Source organism: Festucalex cinctus, chromosome 5 (genome assembly GCF_051991245.1).
Source record: "Festucalex cinctus isolate MCC-2025b chromosome 5, RoL_Fcin_1.0, whole genome shotgun sequence".
NCBI lineage: Eukaryota > Metazoa > Chordata > Actinopteri > Syngnathiformes > Syngnathidae > Festucalex > Festucalex cinctus.
The window spans coordinates 15,942,448-15,962,452 of NC_135415.1; the positions used below are offsets into that span (position 1 = coordinate 15,942,448).

Here is a 20,005-nt window from a genome sequence, read left to right on the forward strand (position 1 = left end):
CAAGCAAGCCAGCCATCCAGCCAAACCCACCCACCACCCACCCTCTGCACATAAAACATTCATCAGAGAGCACGCAGCACTGCGCAGCGAGACATGTCTGTGTGAATAAGCAATTAAGTGTCACATTCTCTCTTAAAATGCTCTCTACGTGAACAATAATGTCTGTTCTTCCGTTAAGGATTATGGGTCTAAAAATAACTTTGGGGCAGGAGTGAAACCAGGCAGAAAACGCAGTTAAGAAGGCAACTTTTTTTCTTCTTCTTCTTCTCTTGCAATGAAAATTGTTTGAGATGATAGGATGGACATTTTAGTCGCGTGATACGGACACATGAAACATTTATCTCGGAATTCTCTCCATCTTCCCCTCTCTCTCTCTCTTTTCCTCCTCCCACATCCTCCACGCAGCCCCGCCCTTCCTCACCCCCTCCCCCTCCTCACCCTCCCTCAGCACCACCGCGCACACTAGCGCGCACCATCCATGGGCATCCACACACTTTTCCTCTCTTTCTACTTGGGAACTACACGATTGGACAAGAGGATATATGCTTTTTAAAAACATGGATTCCATCTTGTTTTTGCGCCTTTACCGCTGATTCTACTTTTTTCTCCCTTCCATTTTGTGCGCGTGCGTGTTTTCGCGTCGCTCCCAAACTGGATGTTTATCTTTGACTCTTTTCCTTCAAGTCGCCCCCATGACTGAGCTCGGGTGCAGGCACGGACCGGGCTGCCCACTCGGGAAGAGCCGCGGCTAAAGTTTGCGGGGCTTGCGGACTGGCCGAGCCCCCCCCGGCAAGATTCTCACCTCCGGATTGCCAATTACCTCCCTCCCCGCTGGGTGGATTTCTGTCTGGATTTACGCAGCCACCATAGGAGCAGCCCGTCTCAAACCATGAAGACCATTATCGCTGATGGTGAGTATGGAGGCTGTGCTGTGTGTAAAGTTTGCACATAAATCAGACGTGATTGTTTACTGCGCACTGATCGTTTGATTAGAAATGCGCATTTCGAAATGATTGTATGATGCAAATGATTTTTCCGATTAGTCGTGCATGTGTGTGCGTGATAGCACAACTTAACCAGGGCGCGCACCAAGTCGCTGCCCCCCCTCGCCCCCCGTGATGAAGTTTGCAGACAGTCCACTTGGCGGCTCAGTAGCACCGCGCACCGCTCGAGTCTCAACCCCCCCCCCCCCCCCCCCCCCCCCAATCCGCTTGATAATTGGCGATTTTTGTGCCGTCGTCCCAGAGTGACAGGAAATTGGTTCTTGGGAGCTTTTCTAATGAGCACACGATTGCTCTTCCCCAGTCCAGGCTGACCGGAAATGGCCAACGCTCTCATTTCTTGGCAGCCAGACGGGTCACATGCCGGGAGGAGGATGCATGCACCTGCCATGCGTGGTTGTGTTTTGGCTGTTCGCATCTAGAATGTGACATAAAAAATTCTGCATCAGTACATCAGTACTTTTTTTTTGTTCCATCAAGAGTTTTTCGAGACACAAGTCCAAGTTTGGTTACTCTGCAACAAGCAGCAGTTGGGCAAAATGAGGTTTGAAGATGTTTATTTTCGCGCCCAGTTGACATTTGCTGTCAAAATGAATACAAAACGATACAAAACAAAATAAATAATACAAAACGATACAATTACTTGTTGTCTCTTTAACCAAACTACAAAAGTTTGCCTTAAGAAAAAGCTGTTAGCTTAATGCTAACACACAATCCAAAATAACATAGAAAGGCTAACCAAGATCAGTGGTGTTAAAAAACATCTAAATGGGAACGCAACCCGCCAAAGTTTTCTTTACAATATGTTCTATGGAGCCCCACGAGTCTAAACACAGCATTCGTTTATGGAATATGAGTTAAGCAGCAAAATCCATCCAGTTTTTGCTATCTCAGGGGGCAGCCATTTTGTCACTTACGGTCAACTGAAAATTACATCACATGTGCTCGCTCAGGGCTCAGGTAGTGGCCAATCATGGCTCACCTGTTTTCTGAAGATGAGAAAGTTGTAGGGTTGACTTCCACTTTTGACTCTCCTGTTGTGTTTGTTTCTTAACAAAAATGTCCATGGTACAATATGACCCGCTCTAATGTTTATCATTAAAAAATATCACATAACGCAAGGCAATGCAATTGTAAATAATAATAACTACGGAACCCGCCAGTCCAGCAAGCTAAGTTTAATACATGGTAATGGGCAAAAAATGTTTAATTCTGGACATTTATATTATTTTTTCCCCCCCGTTACTGTATGTATTTATAAAGTACAATATAGAATGCTATTTTTCCTATTTTAAAAACAGATTAATGCAATTTCCATTCAAATCAATGGGGAAAGATGATTTGATTGTTTTGAGTCACAAGTGTGGTCCCAGAACAGATGAAACTTATATCTTTACCCCTCTATATCAATCCACATTGCCCCACCCTGAGTCACGCACACACACACACACACACACACACTGACAGGGCTTACGCAACATGCTCGCACTCTTCCTCACGCTGCTCATTACTTGGCTAAAACCGAGGATTACGGGAAGAAAGCCGCAGATTATGGCAGGTCCATCTTTGCATTTCCCATCGAGATAAATCAAAGCGGCACACCTACTTGTGTATTCTCTTTGATAAGTCACCCACCATGTCATACATATGCATGTGCAGACCCCTTCGCTGGCACCGTCTCCCACAGAGCCCCTTTCTCATCGCTTTGCAGGTGGGACGTACAGTAGAACAGGGAAGGAGTGGTGGGGTCACTGGGACACCATGGCACCTTGCGAATGAAGTAACGATAAATAATGTGATGGGGGGGATCTGTGGTTTTACAAAAAAGTCATGAGCTGGAGTTTTGTTAGTTGGTTAGTTCAGTTAAGTCTGAGCATCTGGGCGTGATTTGTGGTCCACAACAAACAATACCTGGAGAGTGTTTCATTTTGTATTTCTGCATCTGACTGTTTGTCCTGTGATGTTGGCTCTCCTTGCCCACATGTGAGGGTATAAATCTCTCTCTAATTAACAATCTAATCTAATCTTAATTAACAAAGTGGAAAAATGTTAACCAAATACAAATATGCTTGTATCCTTTAGTTCATTGATACAGTAATTTAATAGTAATTCATAAAGTTATGTATTATGCTGTAAAAAGAAGTGTGACATTTGTGTCAAGGTCATATTTCTGCCACTAGATGGCATTAGCGTTTCATGCTAGACATTGGAGACAGCAACAGGGCATTCTTTTTCTTTTGTTAAGAGTGATCTAATTTTGAACGTGAAATTTAAAAATTAAACAAATCAATTATCGAAATAATTATGGATTATTAAAATAAAACTATGATCTTTTAACTTTTCTTTTATATATATATACATATATACATATATATATATATATATATATATATATATATATATATATATATATATATATATATATATATATATATATATATATATATATATATTAGGACTGCATAATATATCGAAAAAATATTGATATTGTGAAATTCAAAATGCATATCGCAAAGACATGCAATAATTTTCAAATGGAATTTTATGCTTTTATCTGAATTTGACCGGTCAGCCACTAAATAAAATGTGCACCGCATTCCAATAGTTGAATATTATTGAGATATAATTACAATTAATTAACTAAGAATATATTGAGTTTACTTAGTTTTCTGCATGAAAAAATGTCATTCTTTCATAAAAATTTAATTTCCTGAGGTACGTTAAATATTGCAATAATATCGATATCTCTATATTCAGCAACTATATCGCATATCGCATGATATTCCAATATCGTGCAGCCCTAACTAATATATATATATATATATATATATATATATATATATATATATATATATATATATATATATATATATATATATATATATATATATATATATATATATATATATAAATAGGTCTCCAGGGAGAATATCTTCTGCTGATTTGTCCAAGACATTTTCAGGGCAACTATAGCTGCAAATGATCATCCATAGGTTCACCTTTCACGTTCTGCAACAGAAAAGACATTCGTTAAAAAATGGATTTTTTTATCGAATAAAATTTGGGTACGCATCTTTTTGGGTCACCCTGTATATATATATATATATATACTTAAATTCACGTTCCCCCCTCCGCCCCCAATCCGAATATGATCAACGTCTTAGTGGCAAAGCTCTTGCTCGTGGCCGCTTTTATTGGCTGGCAAACAAAAAACTAACAAAGCCCAAACGAATGTCTAAAACCATTACGGTGGAACAGCACGCTTTCAGTTTCAGCCGTTATAAAGCCGCGAGAAAGTCAGGCTTATTGTTTTTCTTTAATGAGTTAACTGTTTTTTTGTTGTTGTGGCAGTGCCAAAAAAAACACACACAAAAAAACACTGGCCTATTTTTAGGAAATAGGCCACAGGATGCAGCATCTGAGGTGCAGAGATAATTGTCGGGGACTTATCACGCCTCAAAGAAAACGAGGACACGCGCAGAAAGAATAACAATGGCTGATTTGCATAGCGGCATTAGGTGGGATCAAACATGCCGCCTTAAACTGACAATGAAAGGCGACATCTTCCGCAACCCTGAGCGGAAATGTGAAATTGATCCATCTTTGTGTTTGGGTGGGCGCGCATATAAAGAGCAGAAAAGGAGGTTTGTTTGTGTTTGTTGATTCAAATGCAGGTCTGAAGCCAGGCAGGAGGATGGAAGGATTGAAGGTTAAGGGATTTGCACTTGTGTCTTTCATACATGCCACAAAAACGCTCCTGCAAAGTGGAAGAATGAAAAACATGTTCTAGTTGCCATTCATATCGATGTTATTAATAAATAATAGTTGCTTTTGTTTCTAATTTTGCTGTCAATTCACATTTGAGGAGATGTATAGTATTCATATATTGGAGCCAAATGACTGTAATTCTGTATGTCTGTTGCTGGGAGTGTAGTTAATCAATGCCGCTGACTTATTGATCACACTGCCAAGTGCGGAGATTTCTGGCTTTAATTTCAAGCTTTTGACCTAAATTTGTATTCAGTCCATGTCCCGCTTGCCCAAGTCTGATTTACTCAACTTTGATGACAACTAGTTATGCTTTAAAAAATGCATTGGGGTCAGGGCCAATAGCTGATTTCGATTCCATCAGGGCACGAGGGGATTAGATTCTGTCCGTCCGGTTAGGTTACAGTTTTATTTGAGTCTGTCACTACTTGTGTGCGTTAACACTTTTTGACATGGACAAAAATTGGTTGCACTTTAGTCAGTTGTGGTGACTTTTGCAACCCCTTCAGAAAGAATCAAGACCATTATATGGGAATAAAAAAAAAAAAATAATAAAAATCTTTTGTTGAATGACTTGGTACCAGGGCTGGACTGGCCATCTGGCAAACCGGGCAGATGCCCGGTGGGCTGGCGTCTTTTGCAATGTTTTTTAATTATTATTTTCCTCCATTTTAGACTGTCCTGCAATTTAGAGGGACTAGTCCATTAATCCATTTGGACTATAGACAGCAAACTGAACCACATGTCAATATCAGTGGCAGAAATATATTTTAGGCAGGGGTGGTACGGAGTCAGGCCGGGCTTAAGTCAAAATACCAAATGTATAATTGATGATGCCAAGGTACCTTGGTTCCATTTGCCCTCAAAATATGTTTGGGCTTGTTTTACGGCTTTCTACCAAACATGCTAAATTGCTGCACAGATCAGTTTGTTTGTTGTGGGAGGAGTATATGCAAATCAGGGAATAAAATGGTTCTTGCAGAGTGCAGGAAACATGAGCGGAGGCGGGGAGAACTTTTACACTCATGTAAATTAGGGCTAGACCGATACAGATTTTTCGAGACCGATGAAGATTCCAAAATTTGACAGAGTAAAATTCCGACAACCGATTAATCGGCCAATTCATTCAAAAATATATATGGGCGGGGTGAGCCTTTTTTTTTTTTTTTCTGGCAATTATTTTTTGGGGGTAATTGAACGTAATTGTCTTAAAAATGCATTATGTGTTAATATCAATAAAGAGTGAAAAAAAAAGAAGCCTATAATCAAGGAGCTAATATTGGCCGATTAAATTGGCTGGATGGCTAATTAATCTTGCTGCACCCTAATGTAAATTCTTTATGAAGTGCCAGAAAACAAAAATGATCGCAACATTTAATTTTGCAGCCATTGAATCAGGTCTTACTTGGAGGCAATCACAAGAAGGAGTCATGCCACATCACCGGTGACAAAACTTCTTTCAACTTTTCATTTCTGTGCTTTTGGGTCATTTCAGTGGGTTTTTGTCTTGTTTGCATATCCACTGTGAAGTTTCGAAGTCCTTTTTACACCTGTTGCCCAATGTTTTAGAGTGAATGAAACATTGCCGAACGTGATTCCACGTGTCTGAAAGGTATTGTCCTCGTCATGAAACAAAAATGGAGGATGAAGATGTCGGTGTTTTGTGCAACAGGGGCTCGGTGCTATTAACGTCTCAGTCAACCGCGATGGACCGCGGCAGGTGGAGGTGGATCTCAGATGTTCACTGCATCCTGATGAGCCGAGTCCATCGGGGGAATTCTGTTAATTGGCTGCACCCTTTATGTCGTGTTGGTGCGCTACACGCGTGTACGCGGCGAGCGAGGGCGTCAAAGTCATTTTTATTCCGAGCCACATCAGCATTACGGTCGTCCTCAGTGGGCCACTTGTGAATGTAGAATCGTGTAAATGTCTTCATATATCTTCATTCTACCGCCACGTTATTGGTTTTACTAAAACTGATGAATACTGTTACTCGTTTTGACTGAATGAAAATAACAAGCGATATTTAAAAATCTCTGTTGTTATAACCTCTGCCAATCATATGCAGTCGTAGGCTACAGCTCATCTATGACCCTCAAGAGAACATGCAGTATAAGAAAATAGATGGATGCATAACGTGAATTTCAGTAATTTCTCACAATGAACCGGGCAGAAATATTGCACAGCAATACTAATATGCAAATGTAATTGTTGCATTGGACAACCTGCTGAAGTTGTTTTCATGAAAGAAATAAATGGCTACACTACAGAAGGCTATAAATGATTGCAATGAGATTGCAGTCTTGGGCTTGCAGCTGCTTTCAACTTGGCTAATTAAATTTTCTTTTGCTTGTTTTTTTTATTTTTTTTATTTAGTTTTAAAAGTGCAGACATAGATATTCAAGTTAGCTCAAACAATATTTCCTTGCAAAGAAGACAGCTGTTTGTTCTCTGTAAGCACATCTGCATCACAGTCATTTTTTTTTTTTTTTTTTTTTTTTTTTTTTTTACGGTAGTGCGTTATGGGACATTTTATTTTCCTCACAACAATTCTGTTCTTCCGGGCTTCAAGCTTAGGGGCAATAACTGAGACCTTTTAAATAATGTTATTTATTGTGTCTTAGGTTATCTCTGTCAGTATATATAAGTAGTTTAGCTCTTTCACTTCTCTTTCAGAGCCAGTGAGGCATCATGTGTGTTTGTGTCCTATAATTTATAAGGTCTCAATTCTTGCCGAAACTCGAAACCTGAAAAAACAACTGAATTGCTGTGAGAAGTTCACACACGTGACGGGAGAATGATCCATTTTGGTTTTCACTTCTGCCTCTCAGTCAGGAAATCGCGGTTTAAATCTCCTCTGGAACATCTCTACGTGGAGTTTCATTTTCAGTAATTGACGCTAAGGGTTCTACTACGTAAAAAATGACTCATGTTGATTTTTGTGCAAGCCTACGGAAGTGTAGAGCTGCCAATGTGGAGTAGACATTTTTGGCTGGCGAGTATGTTCAAACATACTCGCAAATGTTTTCGAACATACTCGCAAATATGTTCGAACATACTCGCAAATATGTTCAAACATACTCGCAAGTATGTTCGAACATACTCGCAAATGTTTTCAAACATACTCGCAAATATGTTCGAACATACTCGCAAATATGTTCGAACATACTCGCACATATGTTCGAACATACTCGCAAATATGTTCGAACATACTCGCAAGTATGTTCGAACATACTCGCAAATGTTTTCAAACATACTCGCAAATATGTTCGAACATACTCGCAAATATGTTCGAACTTACTCGCAAATGTTTTCAAACATACTCGCAAATATGTTCGAACATACTCGCAAATATGTTCAAACATACTCGCAAATATGTTCGAACATACTCGCAAATATGTTCGAACATACTCGCACATATGTTCGAACATACTCGCAAATATGTTCGAACATACTCGCAAATACGTTCGAACATACTCGCAAATATGTTCGAAAGTACTTGCAGGCTACATGCTACCAAGTTAGCTTTCCTTCCCATAATGCCACGGGGTATTATTTGCGCATGCGCGAGTGAAAACAAAACCCTATTTTTTAGCCATCTGGGCCACATTACCAATTCATTAGAAATTAAGTAGACAAAAAAAACAGTGTTTATTCGAAACTTAAGTATAAGGGGTAGAACTAGATAAGTTTTTAACTTCTTCCTACTCCCTTTTGCACATGTAAATTGTGATTGATTGATAATTGTATGGGGTTCTCCTTTTCTTTTCTTTTTTTAATTTTTTGTTTTTCAATAAAATCAAATCAAACTTATTTGCGAGTATGTTCAAACATATTTCAATACGTTCGAACATAGTTGCAAGTATGCTCAAACATATTTGCGAGTATGTTCGAACATACTCGCCAGCCAAAAATGTTTACTCCACATTGGCAGCTCGACGCTTCCGTATTTTACCCGTTTCGGAAATTGGCGGATTGCTCTGCGGTTGGAGAGCCTGACAATTTAGTGGCTGAAACTCGTCTGAACTTTACACCTGCTGGAACCATGTCTAAGTATTGGCGCAGGTAATATAACGCGGCAGACAGATTTGAAGCTCCGTGAATATGTGTGGTTGATGTCATGGTATTTGACTCACAAATATGACAAATCAATTCATTCAAATTATCATCATCTTTGTCACATTTTTAAAATCGATTATAATACTATAGTCTGGTTATAAGGCATAGAATGTGTGTTTATTTTGTCGTGTGTAGCCCATACTCTTAAGTTACGAATGACATAATGACAAACCAGTTGTACAATTTCTACTGGCACCCTTGGAACACTGGTTGACTATTGACCAGGTTACTAGAACAGTTTTTTGCCAATGGAAACGCTTCAAATGTGCGGAGTATGGTCGGGATGAGTAGGGATTGTGCAGTACATGCTTGGAATGTTTTCTGTCAAAAACCAGCATTTGACCAGGCCCTACTCGCAATCACAAGTTCCTTATTTCCTTCGCCAGACAAGCGTCTGTATGAGTAAATCTATATTTGTTTTGTTTCAGAGAACGCAGAGCTAATCCTTCCTTGAGTTGATGAAACGTTTGTAGCAACAAAACGCTGTCTTTCTTCCGGCTCTTGACTGGAGGATGGCGCCCTCCGTGATTTAATACGATGCATCTTCACCGTGGTGGGGCGGATGCCGTCTCATGGAGGATTTCTTAGCGTCTATTTACAAAAATCTACTGTGACACTGTATCATAATGCTTTTTAAAGGTGCTTACGCATGACAGAGCGGGTCAAGCCTCTCAGTGTGCCTGAGCGCAGCCTTTCAAAGCATAAAATGTGCAACGGCGCACAGAGATGATGTATGCATTACTGTCTGAGCCGGCACGCGGCACCACAGCGGCCCGGATGCCGTGAGAAAAGGCATCGTTTCGCGTTGCCGTAATGTTACATGGCGTCGGTTGTTAAGGTGCGTAAACAAATCACCGATTTGTCATGTCATTCTGTCGCGTCGCTTCCACTTGCGGGTCTGTCAGCGCGTTCCATGAAAGTTGCGTGCGTGTTGGGAGTCCAGCTGCAAATGCGCAGGCGTGCTTGCCTGCACGCTGATGACACTGATTACGCCGCCATGGAGGAGCCTGACTGATGGCCTGGTAAATTGTTAATCAGACTGAAGCAGAAGCGGCTCTTAAATTAGACCCGTGAATGGGAGCCCTTGTCAAAGTGGGCCCGAGCAGATTTTAGCAAGCAGCAGTGCCACGTTGATAGATAAACAAATGGGCTGATGGGGAGAAAGCAAGCAAAGCAACGTCGATGAATGGAATTGTTTTGATTTTTTTTTTTTTTTCTGATCATGTCAGTCACATAATTTGCGTGGCCACTTGTTGCTAGGCAGAATTCTGTAGCATTCCAATGCCCAATAAAACTTTTCCAGTCATGGTCAGTCTTCTGCATTTTTGAGAAAAGGGTTTCACTGTCCCACACACTAGAGGAAGGACAATGGCAGTTTTGTGTGTGTGTGTGGGTGTGTGTGTGTGTGTGTTGGCCCACTCAAAAAAAAAAAAAAAAAAAAAAAAAACATGGGGGGGGTAAATTGCTTTACTAAAGTAGACCCCTGAATACTCACAATTCGGCGCTGTTCACAGATGTTGTTTTTTTTTTCTTCTGTTTTTGTTGTTTTTTTTTCCCTTTATTTTGGGGGAAAATTTGCATTGGAGGTTTAGCAGTTTTTTGTTTTGTTGTTTTTTTTTTTTTTTTTTTTTAGAATATTGGAGAGTTAAAAAAAAAAAAAAAAAAAAGATAAATTTTTTCCCCTAATGCATTTTAGTCTAAGTTAATTATATACAGATTTTTGCTAATCTCTAATTTTCTTGAAGTTTTATTTGTTTATTTATTTATTTACTTTATTTTTTACAAACACACAATCAACATATGCTGAGAATCATGAATATATAATTACCAAAAAAAAAGAGGGTGGGGGGGTGGGGGTGGAGATAATAATGGAATAAACAATATACATGCATTGAGAAATGATGTATATTTTGTCCATTTTCAAAATTTTTGTATGGTTAGTGGATACACAACCCCCCTCCCCCCATAAGAGTAGCTAAATAAAAAAAAAAAATTAGATGCCATCCGTATTCTTGCCTTCTTTCAAGGTAACGTTTTAGATGGACATTTCTTTGCCTTGCATACAGTAATGGTCTGCTTTTAATGTGAAGGGCAAACATTGCATACTTGATTCCAGAGGCTGCATAATTTAGTGAGATTTTAAAAGGTAATTTGATCGTGTGGAAGGGTTGGGAAGCACTTTGAAAGGAAGTAAGCAAACAACAGTTTGAATAGAGAACAGATCTTTGTGTCTCCAAGTTTTTACATTTATCCAGTAATAACACATTTGGTTGATTTGAAAACTGAGCGACCTTGTGCTAATATCTGACAAGTAAAAATGATTTTCCAGCAATATCTTGTGAAGCAACGTCACCAAAGCTACTGGCAATTATATTTCTAAAATTCAGTGACTACAGTTTATGCAAGTTGAATGCACATTTTTTAAAAGCTATCTCTAAATCTTAAAATGCTTTAATGGGCAAAGAATCCTGAAACTTTTTGAAGTTTGGGTTTGATGGAACCGTTAAAAGTTGCCAAGGGTGTCGTTGAGCACGCTTGGGATTAAGTTCCATCTACGGCAAGACGACATTTCCTGGTTGTCCATTTTCTCTTCTTTCAGGCCAGTCTGTGATAGTTCATCACGCGGGTCTGATGTGGAATGAGAAACTGACTTGTCTCAGAGCAGGAGATCATCAGTCGTTGCTGAGACGACTTATATCTTCCACACCGTTTTTTCCCCCCCGGTTCACTCTGCAATGGCTGCAACTGACATTGTCGCAAAGTCAAATCCCTCCAAATAAATAATCAAAAGTGGAAGCCAGCTTCCTTACAGTGATGTGAGTGTAATTGGTCACTTGTATCCCTGGAGAGATGAATAGTTTAAAAACAAGCAGTGAGTCATTCACAAGAAATAGCTTGTCACTTCCTGGCTCAGGAGAAATTAATCTGTTGATCTTTAAACACGAGTTCAGCAAATTTCTGCCGGCGCATGTAACTTTCTTTCATACACAAAATCGATACCAGGTTGTTGAAAACGCGCAATCCGTCTTTATTGTTGGCGGGACTGGCCTGCGTGGCGCAACGGCGCGGCGGAGACCGTCACGTTCAGGAGCTTTGACGCGAATCAAGTTTCGCTCTCGAGAATCTCAGTGGATCGTTTCTATTAAAATGCAAATCTGACGCATGAACGCCGCTCTTCTTATGTAGCGGCGGATTGTCTGTCAAGTACATTCCTCATGACTTTTCACAGTTGTCGCTTCCCACTTCCTGCGCTCGCCTCGGAGATCGCTCTCTCTCGAAATCTGACGTTTCCTCCGTGGCGCATAGCCCTGTCACTCATCTTCTTGTCAACACTAGCAGGTGTAAATGCTGATTCCCTTGAGTTAGATACCAGACCACGGCAAATTAAATGTGACCGCACCTTGCCTAGCATGACGTCCATTTAATATTATCTGTAATCTGCTACACTCGAGGAAAGATTGGGTAGGAGGAGGATGAAGGAGGGTTTACTGTGGATCTGGTGGTGGGCTGAAGAGAGCTGGAAATGAATTTTAGTCCCTTGGTATCATGGATTAAGGTAGAAGATTTTGGAAGAGAGTTTATCAAGCAACCAACAAGGATGTTTCAAGTCTGGCTGTTTAATTGCAAGTTCGTGAGTCAAAATTGGCATTTTGAAGAGCAAAACTGACAATCATAGACTTAAGTTTTTGATTTTTCAATCGCAAGAAGTTTTGTTAGGCTGGATGTACACATATTGGATGTTAATGTGCTGCTTACATCACCTACGCGTGGGTGTGACTTGCACCACACCAGCTAGCTAGCTAACAACGAGCTTCGGCTGGCTACTAGCGCGGGTGAACACGTTGCGGAGTCGCTCTGATGTCAGTAATCACTGACTTCATGACGGTGAATAAGATACACTTCTCACAAGTATCGTTCTCAGGAGGGATTATGAGGAAAGACGGAGAAGCCATGCTAATTGCTAAGCTAACCTAACATTGACATGTTATCGGAATTAAGTGGTAAGTATCTGGCGCGAGTGAGAGTTCTTGCTTTTTTTTTTTTTTTTCTCTACACAACTAACAATCATTGAATTCAATCACTTTATTGGCGCATATTTTTGTTTATAAAACTGAAAATCAAAACACACAAATTAGTTTTCTTCATGTCTCTAAGTGAAAACAAATGCGTCATACAAACACTTAGCTTGTGTTTGGTGTGACTACATTTTCCATGATGATGATTAGACACGGAAGCAGGAAGTAGTTCTAGTTCCGGTATGACGCAAACGTGAACGTAAACGCAAATAGGAAGAGAGAATTTTTCGCAGTTAAATTCCTTTTTAACTTATAGTATGAATTGCTATGACAGCTGTGTGACTGACACACTTCGGTCAAACAATTGGCTTGCTGACTGGAAAAACGGGGATGCCAGGAAGGGACATGCGTAATAGTGGAACAAAACAATGGAGCTGGTGAAATCCACCGGGACTCGGGACACAAAGCTCAAACCGGACTGTTTGGTCACCATACGCAATGTGAATTGAAGACATAAAAAAAAACTGTTGTTCATGTAAAAAGCAATTCATTATATTTTTCTGTTCTTCAGGTCTGGGATTAACCTGCACAAAAATTGTGCCTCAAAATTAGACAATCATTGATTATCAAAACTGCTACACAAAGAAAGCCTTGAATTGTATTTTATAACCTGTATCTGTAATAGACTGAAAAGCCTCTGCCCAATTTTTCAGTATTTGTCTTCATCTGTCCAAAATATGTTTTGTTTTTGAGCCAGAAATAGACATGGCATATTTAGCTCTTTGTTTCTCTCCCTAATTGGTTGTTATCCGTCGAGTTGACTATTGTACGTTTGAATTGTTGCCATCATTTGACTGTCTGGCACATATCCAACAATTTTGTCTACATTTTTAATACGACGATCAAATCACATTTACTTCCTTGAATGTCTACTAAACTTAGTGTCACTGTCTGAGTGGATTTCTTTTGTTGTTTGTGTGGTGGTCTGTGTGTGTTATTTATCATTCATTTTTATGCATACCATGCAGGACAATATCTTATATGATTTCATGTTCAGCTCAAACTGTAAAGTCAAGCGGTGCACGGAATTTGAAAGCATAATCATTATAGTATTTTTATTGTTTTGTTTTTTTTCCCCCACTTCTCCTCATTGCTCAGCTGTGCACCACACAGGAGTCGTTAGAAAATGGAAAGATGAACGCTACGACATCTCCCAGGCATACCTCCGTAGCCCGTTTATTTTCCAGAACCCGTCTACATCCTTGGGAGGGTCGGCGCCCCCTGTAGATCAATGCCATGAATTATTGTCACATTCATTGCAGGCGAGATCCACCCTGCAGTTGAGACCTCTTTCTTCCCATAAAAATCTTTCGCTGGATTTGAAGAACATTTTTTTTAAAAAAAATTCACGTCAGAGTGTTGATGATTGCATCATGAGATTCTTCCCACTGCGTCCATTTTGGCAGTCCAAGTGCGGAATCAGAATTCCCAAGGGCTGCCTTCAATGTTCAGTATCAGCACACTTGAAGAAATAATTGAGCTGATGAGGACGACGGAAGGAAGGAAAAGCAACGTGTCAGTGTTGCCCCCCCCCCCGAAAATTGTCACATTTTCTCATGCCTGCACGTGTTGCCTGGTAAAAGCTCCCAAATCGTTACAGCAATTATTCTAGTGAGGGAGATGAGCGAAGCCGACATGCACTCCATCTCTGAGCTGTAAACAAATTATGATGAAGGTTCCTTTGCGATGCCTGCGTGAGAAAACCAGTTCTTGATGGTCTCACTGTGGCGTCCCGGGACCAGTGCCAGAAATTGAGTTGTTGACAGACATTAGAGCTTTGAGAGATCAGCCCCCCCCCGCCATCAGAGGTGCTGAGGTTTAGTGACATGATTTTTTAATGAGTCAAACAACCGGTGCCGTGTTTCGATTTATTGCATTCTTCAACTCATTTGTCTGCTGAAAATTTCCGGTGGTTTCCCATAAATCCTTCAGCGGTTAGCCCGCGAGTAAAAGACAGGTTATGTTTTCGCTCGACCCATCGCTCCCTGGGAAGACATTAGCATATTAAGTTTCGGGCCTGACCGTGACGAGCGTCCCACCGTGCCTTTAAAGGGCGTCTCGTGAATAGGCCGTACATTAGGCTGAGAAATATGAGACTGGAGGAAGTAAGGCGCATCGTCCACTTTCATCTCAGCTCAGCTCGTACAAACTTCAGCTGTAAAGGAGCGTGACATGCACACACACGCGCGGCTCGAACCCCCTGCTGCTTGCTGACTCACGTGGTTTAGTTGGCAGACTTGAGGAGAATCTTCACAACACCCGTAGTTAACTTTGGAGAAAGTGCCTGGAGATTGCCGCATCCTCCCTTCTGATTTGAAGACACTGCTCATCAAATGCTAATTGAATACAAACCCAGCAGGGCGCTGATGTCTGCAGACGAGTCAATTAGTGGAGCACAGGTTTCAAAGCAAACATGGTGAAACAGCATTTAGCTGTTACGCCGCAGACAAATGGAATAAGTTGCCCTCGGAAGTGAAGTCCAAAACTGTGCTTAATTCTAGGCATGTTCGATATCAATTTTTGATGCATAAAATTTCCCCTAAAATTCCTCTGATTAAATTTCTGCAAATTTCTCCTTATCAGTTCTCAGTGGCACATTCAACAAAACAGATTTGTGTTCCCATTACAAATTCTAAATTTTCAGCTCACTCAATTCACCTTGGCAAGGATTTTCATCATGACAAAAGATTCCCACTTAAAAATTCAAGTTTTTCACTATTTAAATACCCACAAAAAAATTAATAAAATTACTTTTTTTTTCTCCTTTATACTTAAACTCTTTGACTGCCAAAGACGTTTCATGATGATTAGTAAAATTCCAATTAATGGAATGTGATCTTTCATTTCGTAGCCACATTGTATATGTAGTAAAGGCAAACAATATTCTTTTTGCCTTGAAAGATGAGTTAAAATGCTCAAAAGCGGCTGGCACTGTGGATTTTTTTGTTTTGTTTTTATAACGCCTGGCAGTCAAAGAGTTAATTTGTACTTTTTTTCCTTTTTTTTTTTTTTTTTTTAAACAATTCAAACCGTTCCAACTTCAAACTGTTCAGGCTATCCCAACAGCATTAAAAAATCAAATCAAATCAAAATAAAAGCCCTAATGAAGGATTTTATTGATTATTGCTCAGATCATCCCCACTGCAAATTTCAAAAATAAAAGTTTTACTTCTCTAATTTCTACATTTTTTTTTAAAACTGATTCAAACTGTCCCAACTTGAAACAATTCAGCTTATCCCTACCAAAAAATGCTTTCAAATTTTTAAATATAGAAGCCAAAATGTATTTAATTTTTCTCTTCTAATATCTGCATTTTTTTTTGACTGATTCAGACTGTTCCATCATTAAACAGTTCAGATTATCTCTACCACAAAATTTCAATATAAAAAGAAAACATTTCAACCGCCGTCATCCCCTTCTGATTTCTATATTTTTTGACCGATTCAAACCATTTCAACTTCAGCATGTTCAAATCATTCCGTGCCATCCTATATCATCCATTACTCATTAAATATAATTTCAAATCAATCCACAATTTTTCACTGAGCTTCTTGGCCTTCACATGCATTCCCTAGTTTTAAAAGCGACTTTCATAAGCTTTTTTTTTTTTTCTGTCCTCAGTCTCTTGTCGAATAAAAAGTGCCTCCTTACCCAGACTAACATCCACATGCCGAAAAATAAATAGAGAAGAGCGCCTCGTTGCGCTCCTTTTTAGTTAAAAATCTCCACAAGGTTGAATTCCTATATTCTAATAATTTAAAATCTGCAAAATAGTCAGTGGATGGAATACAATGTTTTGTTTTGGGGTTTTTTTTTTCTGGCAATCCATACTGTGAATCCGCAGGTGTTACAGATCACTTCTGATTTAAAACTCAAGATGTTTGTTGTCATCAAATCATCTTCACAGTGAAAAAAAGACAGTTAACTGTTACATGCATTTTGTTTTCTTGCCCTTTGCATTTTAGTCACATCCCTGCATTTTCTAATCCATGCCTGTTTTAGACTATATAGTTGTTATTGGATCCGCCTGTCTGAAACAACAAACTCCAAAGAGTGCTGGGATGTATTTCCGCTAGAGTTGATTGAAATCCCGGTGCAACTAGAGTAAATGCCAAAAGGTCCTTGTTAGTTGATGTCAGGGGTTTAACGAAATATTGGCGTTTGACTTAGAACAAAGAAGCTGGAATTGCACTCTTCAGACCTCTACCAAGGGCAATGTAAATAAAAAAAAAATAATCTCAACCCTAACTGGCAAAAGATTCTCTCTTGATCTGTTAGTCCACTAGATTTGCTTTACATAGTGTAGGGGTGTAAAAAAAAAAAATCGATTCGGCGATATATCGCGATACTACATCGCGCGATTCTCGAATCGATTCAATAAAAAAAAATTGATTTTTTTTTTTTTAAATTTTTTTTTTTTTAAATTTTTTTTTAAGAGCTCAGAATTGTTCATTCGGTAGTCTTACCGATTCAACGTCTTATCATCATTGCCTTTTTGTGTGTGTGTGTGTGTGTGTGTGTGTGTGTGAGAATCGATTTTTAAACTTCCATTTTTAATGGAAAAATATTCAACAAAACGTCTGACTTCGGGTTAGGATTCACACCTTGAGCATGGAAGAATGTTATATGAACGGAACATTAAGCCTTAATATTTTATTTTAATGCTGTTCAAACATGAAACAGATTACAACCTCTATAAGATAACTAAATAATACATTTTCATATAAATCTTACACTCTACAAGCTTACTGATTAGTATTTTCTAAATTTGAATGAAAAAAAATCGCAACAATCGACTTATAAATTCGTATTGGGATTAATCGGTATCGAATCGAATCGTGACCTGTGAATCGTGATACGAATCGAATCGTCAGGTACTAGGCAATTCACACCCCTAACATAGTGTTTAGTCTAAAACCGAATCATTGATTTAGAGCTATATGTTCAATCCAGCAAATCAGGTCACCCCCTTTTGAATCAGAATTCGAAGTCAATCAGATCTTTCACTGTATGACTGGGCCTCGAAAGGACTTCCTGTCTGTGGGCCCTCCATAAAGGCTAATCAATGAGAGCGACCAGCTGCCATTAAAGCATTAAACTGTCTGGAAAACTTGCCTGCGTTATGAGCCCCTCCTGCCGATAACCGCATTCCGCAGCGGAGGTAGTCTTCCATTAAAAGCCGGCGGCTACGTCGGTCAAGACGACGTACGCGTTGGGAAATTCTAGGAGGTCACTTGCGGTCCGCCGTTTCCCGTCAATGGAGTCCATCTGCACACGAGCCCGTAATAGAAACCTTTTATTTCAAAAGTGTAGTGCATTAGGAAGCATCTGCATTAGAGAGCACTGCAAGTCACCAGTGAACGCCGAAGCATTACTCAGCAGAGCGAGACGACGGCGCACGTTATTGCGGATGAGCTGATGACATCTTTTACTGGCATGACAGTGGTGGTGGAATCACTGAGCAATCATTGTCAACATGGGTTTAATGCCTCTGGTCTCCGCAGCGTCTCGGAGCAACTCCACTGGGGTTCCCCTCCCTGACCTGAAGGTCACAGAAGCCATTATTCGGTTCACACATGCTTAACCTTGCTCAGTGATCCCACGATCTGTCGTTTATTTTTAACAGTTGACGGCGTGTGTTAGTCAAAAAATAGCATGGAAAACAGCAGCATCCCAAGCTTATTTGATTTTTAATGAATTTCAGTCAATAATCTCAAACATTGCACAAAATCCCACCAGCACGGTTCTCTGGGAATATTCAAAGACCAATCCATGTCATTCCCAAGTTCAAGGGGTGTCCAAACTTTTTCATTTGAGAAAATCAGAAGGATGCAAGGGCCACATAATATTATGAAGAGAAATTGAGTTTAGTCCTAAAAATTGTACAAATAATTTAGGTGCTTTTCTATTGGCTGCTGCTAGATGACGTCACTTCTGTGTGACATACTTTCAAACGTCATTATTCCGGTTTATATCAAAATAAATCTACTAAAAATCACATTTAAAATCAGCCCCAAAGGCTCATGCATTAAATGAATTACCAAAGACTAAAACGAAGGACATGTTTGCGATAATTATAGTTAGTTTTAGTTTAGTTTTGTAAACATAAAATGTAGTTTCACTTAGTTTTCGTTTTTAAAAAAGCATTTTCGTTTTTATTTTATTTCTGTAAGAATAAATGGCATTTGACTCAGTTCAAATAAAATGTTTGGAGATGGTCAAAGTAAGAAGGGAGGGTATCAAAAACAGGTGCCATTAAAGGTTATTTTAGTTAACTAAAACTAATTAAAAAAAAACAACTAAACCTAAAATTCAAAAAACAATATTGTTACCGAAATAGAATAAAAACGAAAATGCTTTTTAAAAAAAGGAAAACTAACTGAAACTACATTTTATGTTTACAAAACTAACTATAATTATAGCAAAAATGACTTTTGTTTTAGTCTTTGGTTATTAATTTAATGCATGAGCCTTTGGGGATGATTTTAAATGTGATTTTTAGTAGATTTAGCAGCCAATAGAAAAGCACCTTGAGATGACGTCGCGCTCATGGTGTTTTTTAAATATTGCGCACAAGTAATACACATTAAAAAACAAAAAAACAAAAAAAACAAACTAATACTAATACTGAAACTAACAAACTAAACTAAAACTAAGCATTTTTAAAGAACTAAGCTAATAAAAACTAACAGACCCACCCTGAAAACTAATAAAAACTAACTAAAATAAAAAATTCCAAAACTATAATAACCCTACTGCCATATTACAAATACATTTATATACTATAAATAAGTTTATATACTGTAGCATTTTTTCTAAATATGCAAAAGCACAAATAAATTATTTGTTCAACATAACATTATGTGGCCCTTCTGATTTTCTGTATGTGGCCCTCAAATGAAAAAGTTTGGACACCCCTGATTTGAACACTATTTAAATATCACTTGTGATGTATCACCACCCCCTTGTACAGTCATTGTTATCATATCGAGAGTTGTTCTGTAATTTCCGCCTCTATTACAGAAATGTCGCAGCTCCTC

At 39.1% G+C, this 20,005-nt stretch overlaps 1 protein-coding gene across 1 annotated transcript in view; it reads left to right on the forward strand.

Annotated features, from left to right (window-relative positions):
• Nucleotides 1–449: 449 nt before the first annotated feature.
• Nucleotides 450–20,005, forward strand: part of rtn4r (reticulon 4 receptor) — a 65,345-nt gene continuing 45,789 nt past the window's right edge. Inside the window, exon 1 of the mRNA XM_077522961.1 lies at nt 450–911. Coding sequence (XP_077379087.1) covers nt 890–911 — 22 coding nt within the window. The 5' untranslated portion in view covers nt 450–889. The remainder of the gene's footprint in view (nt 912–20,005) is intronic.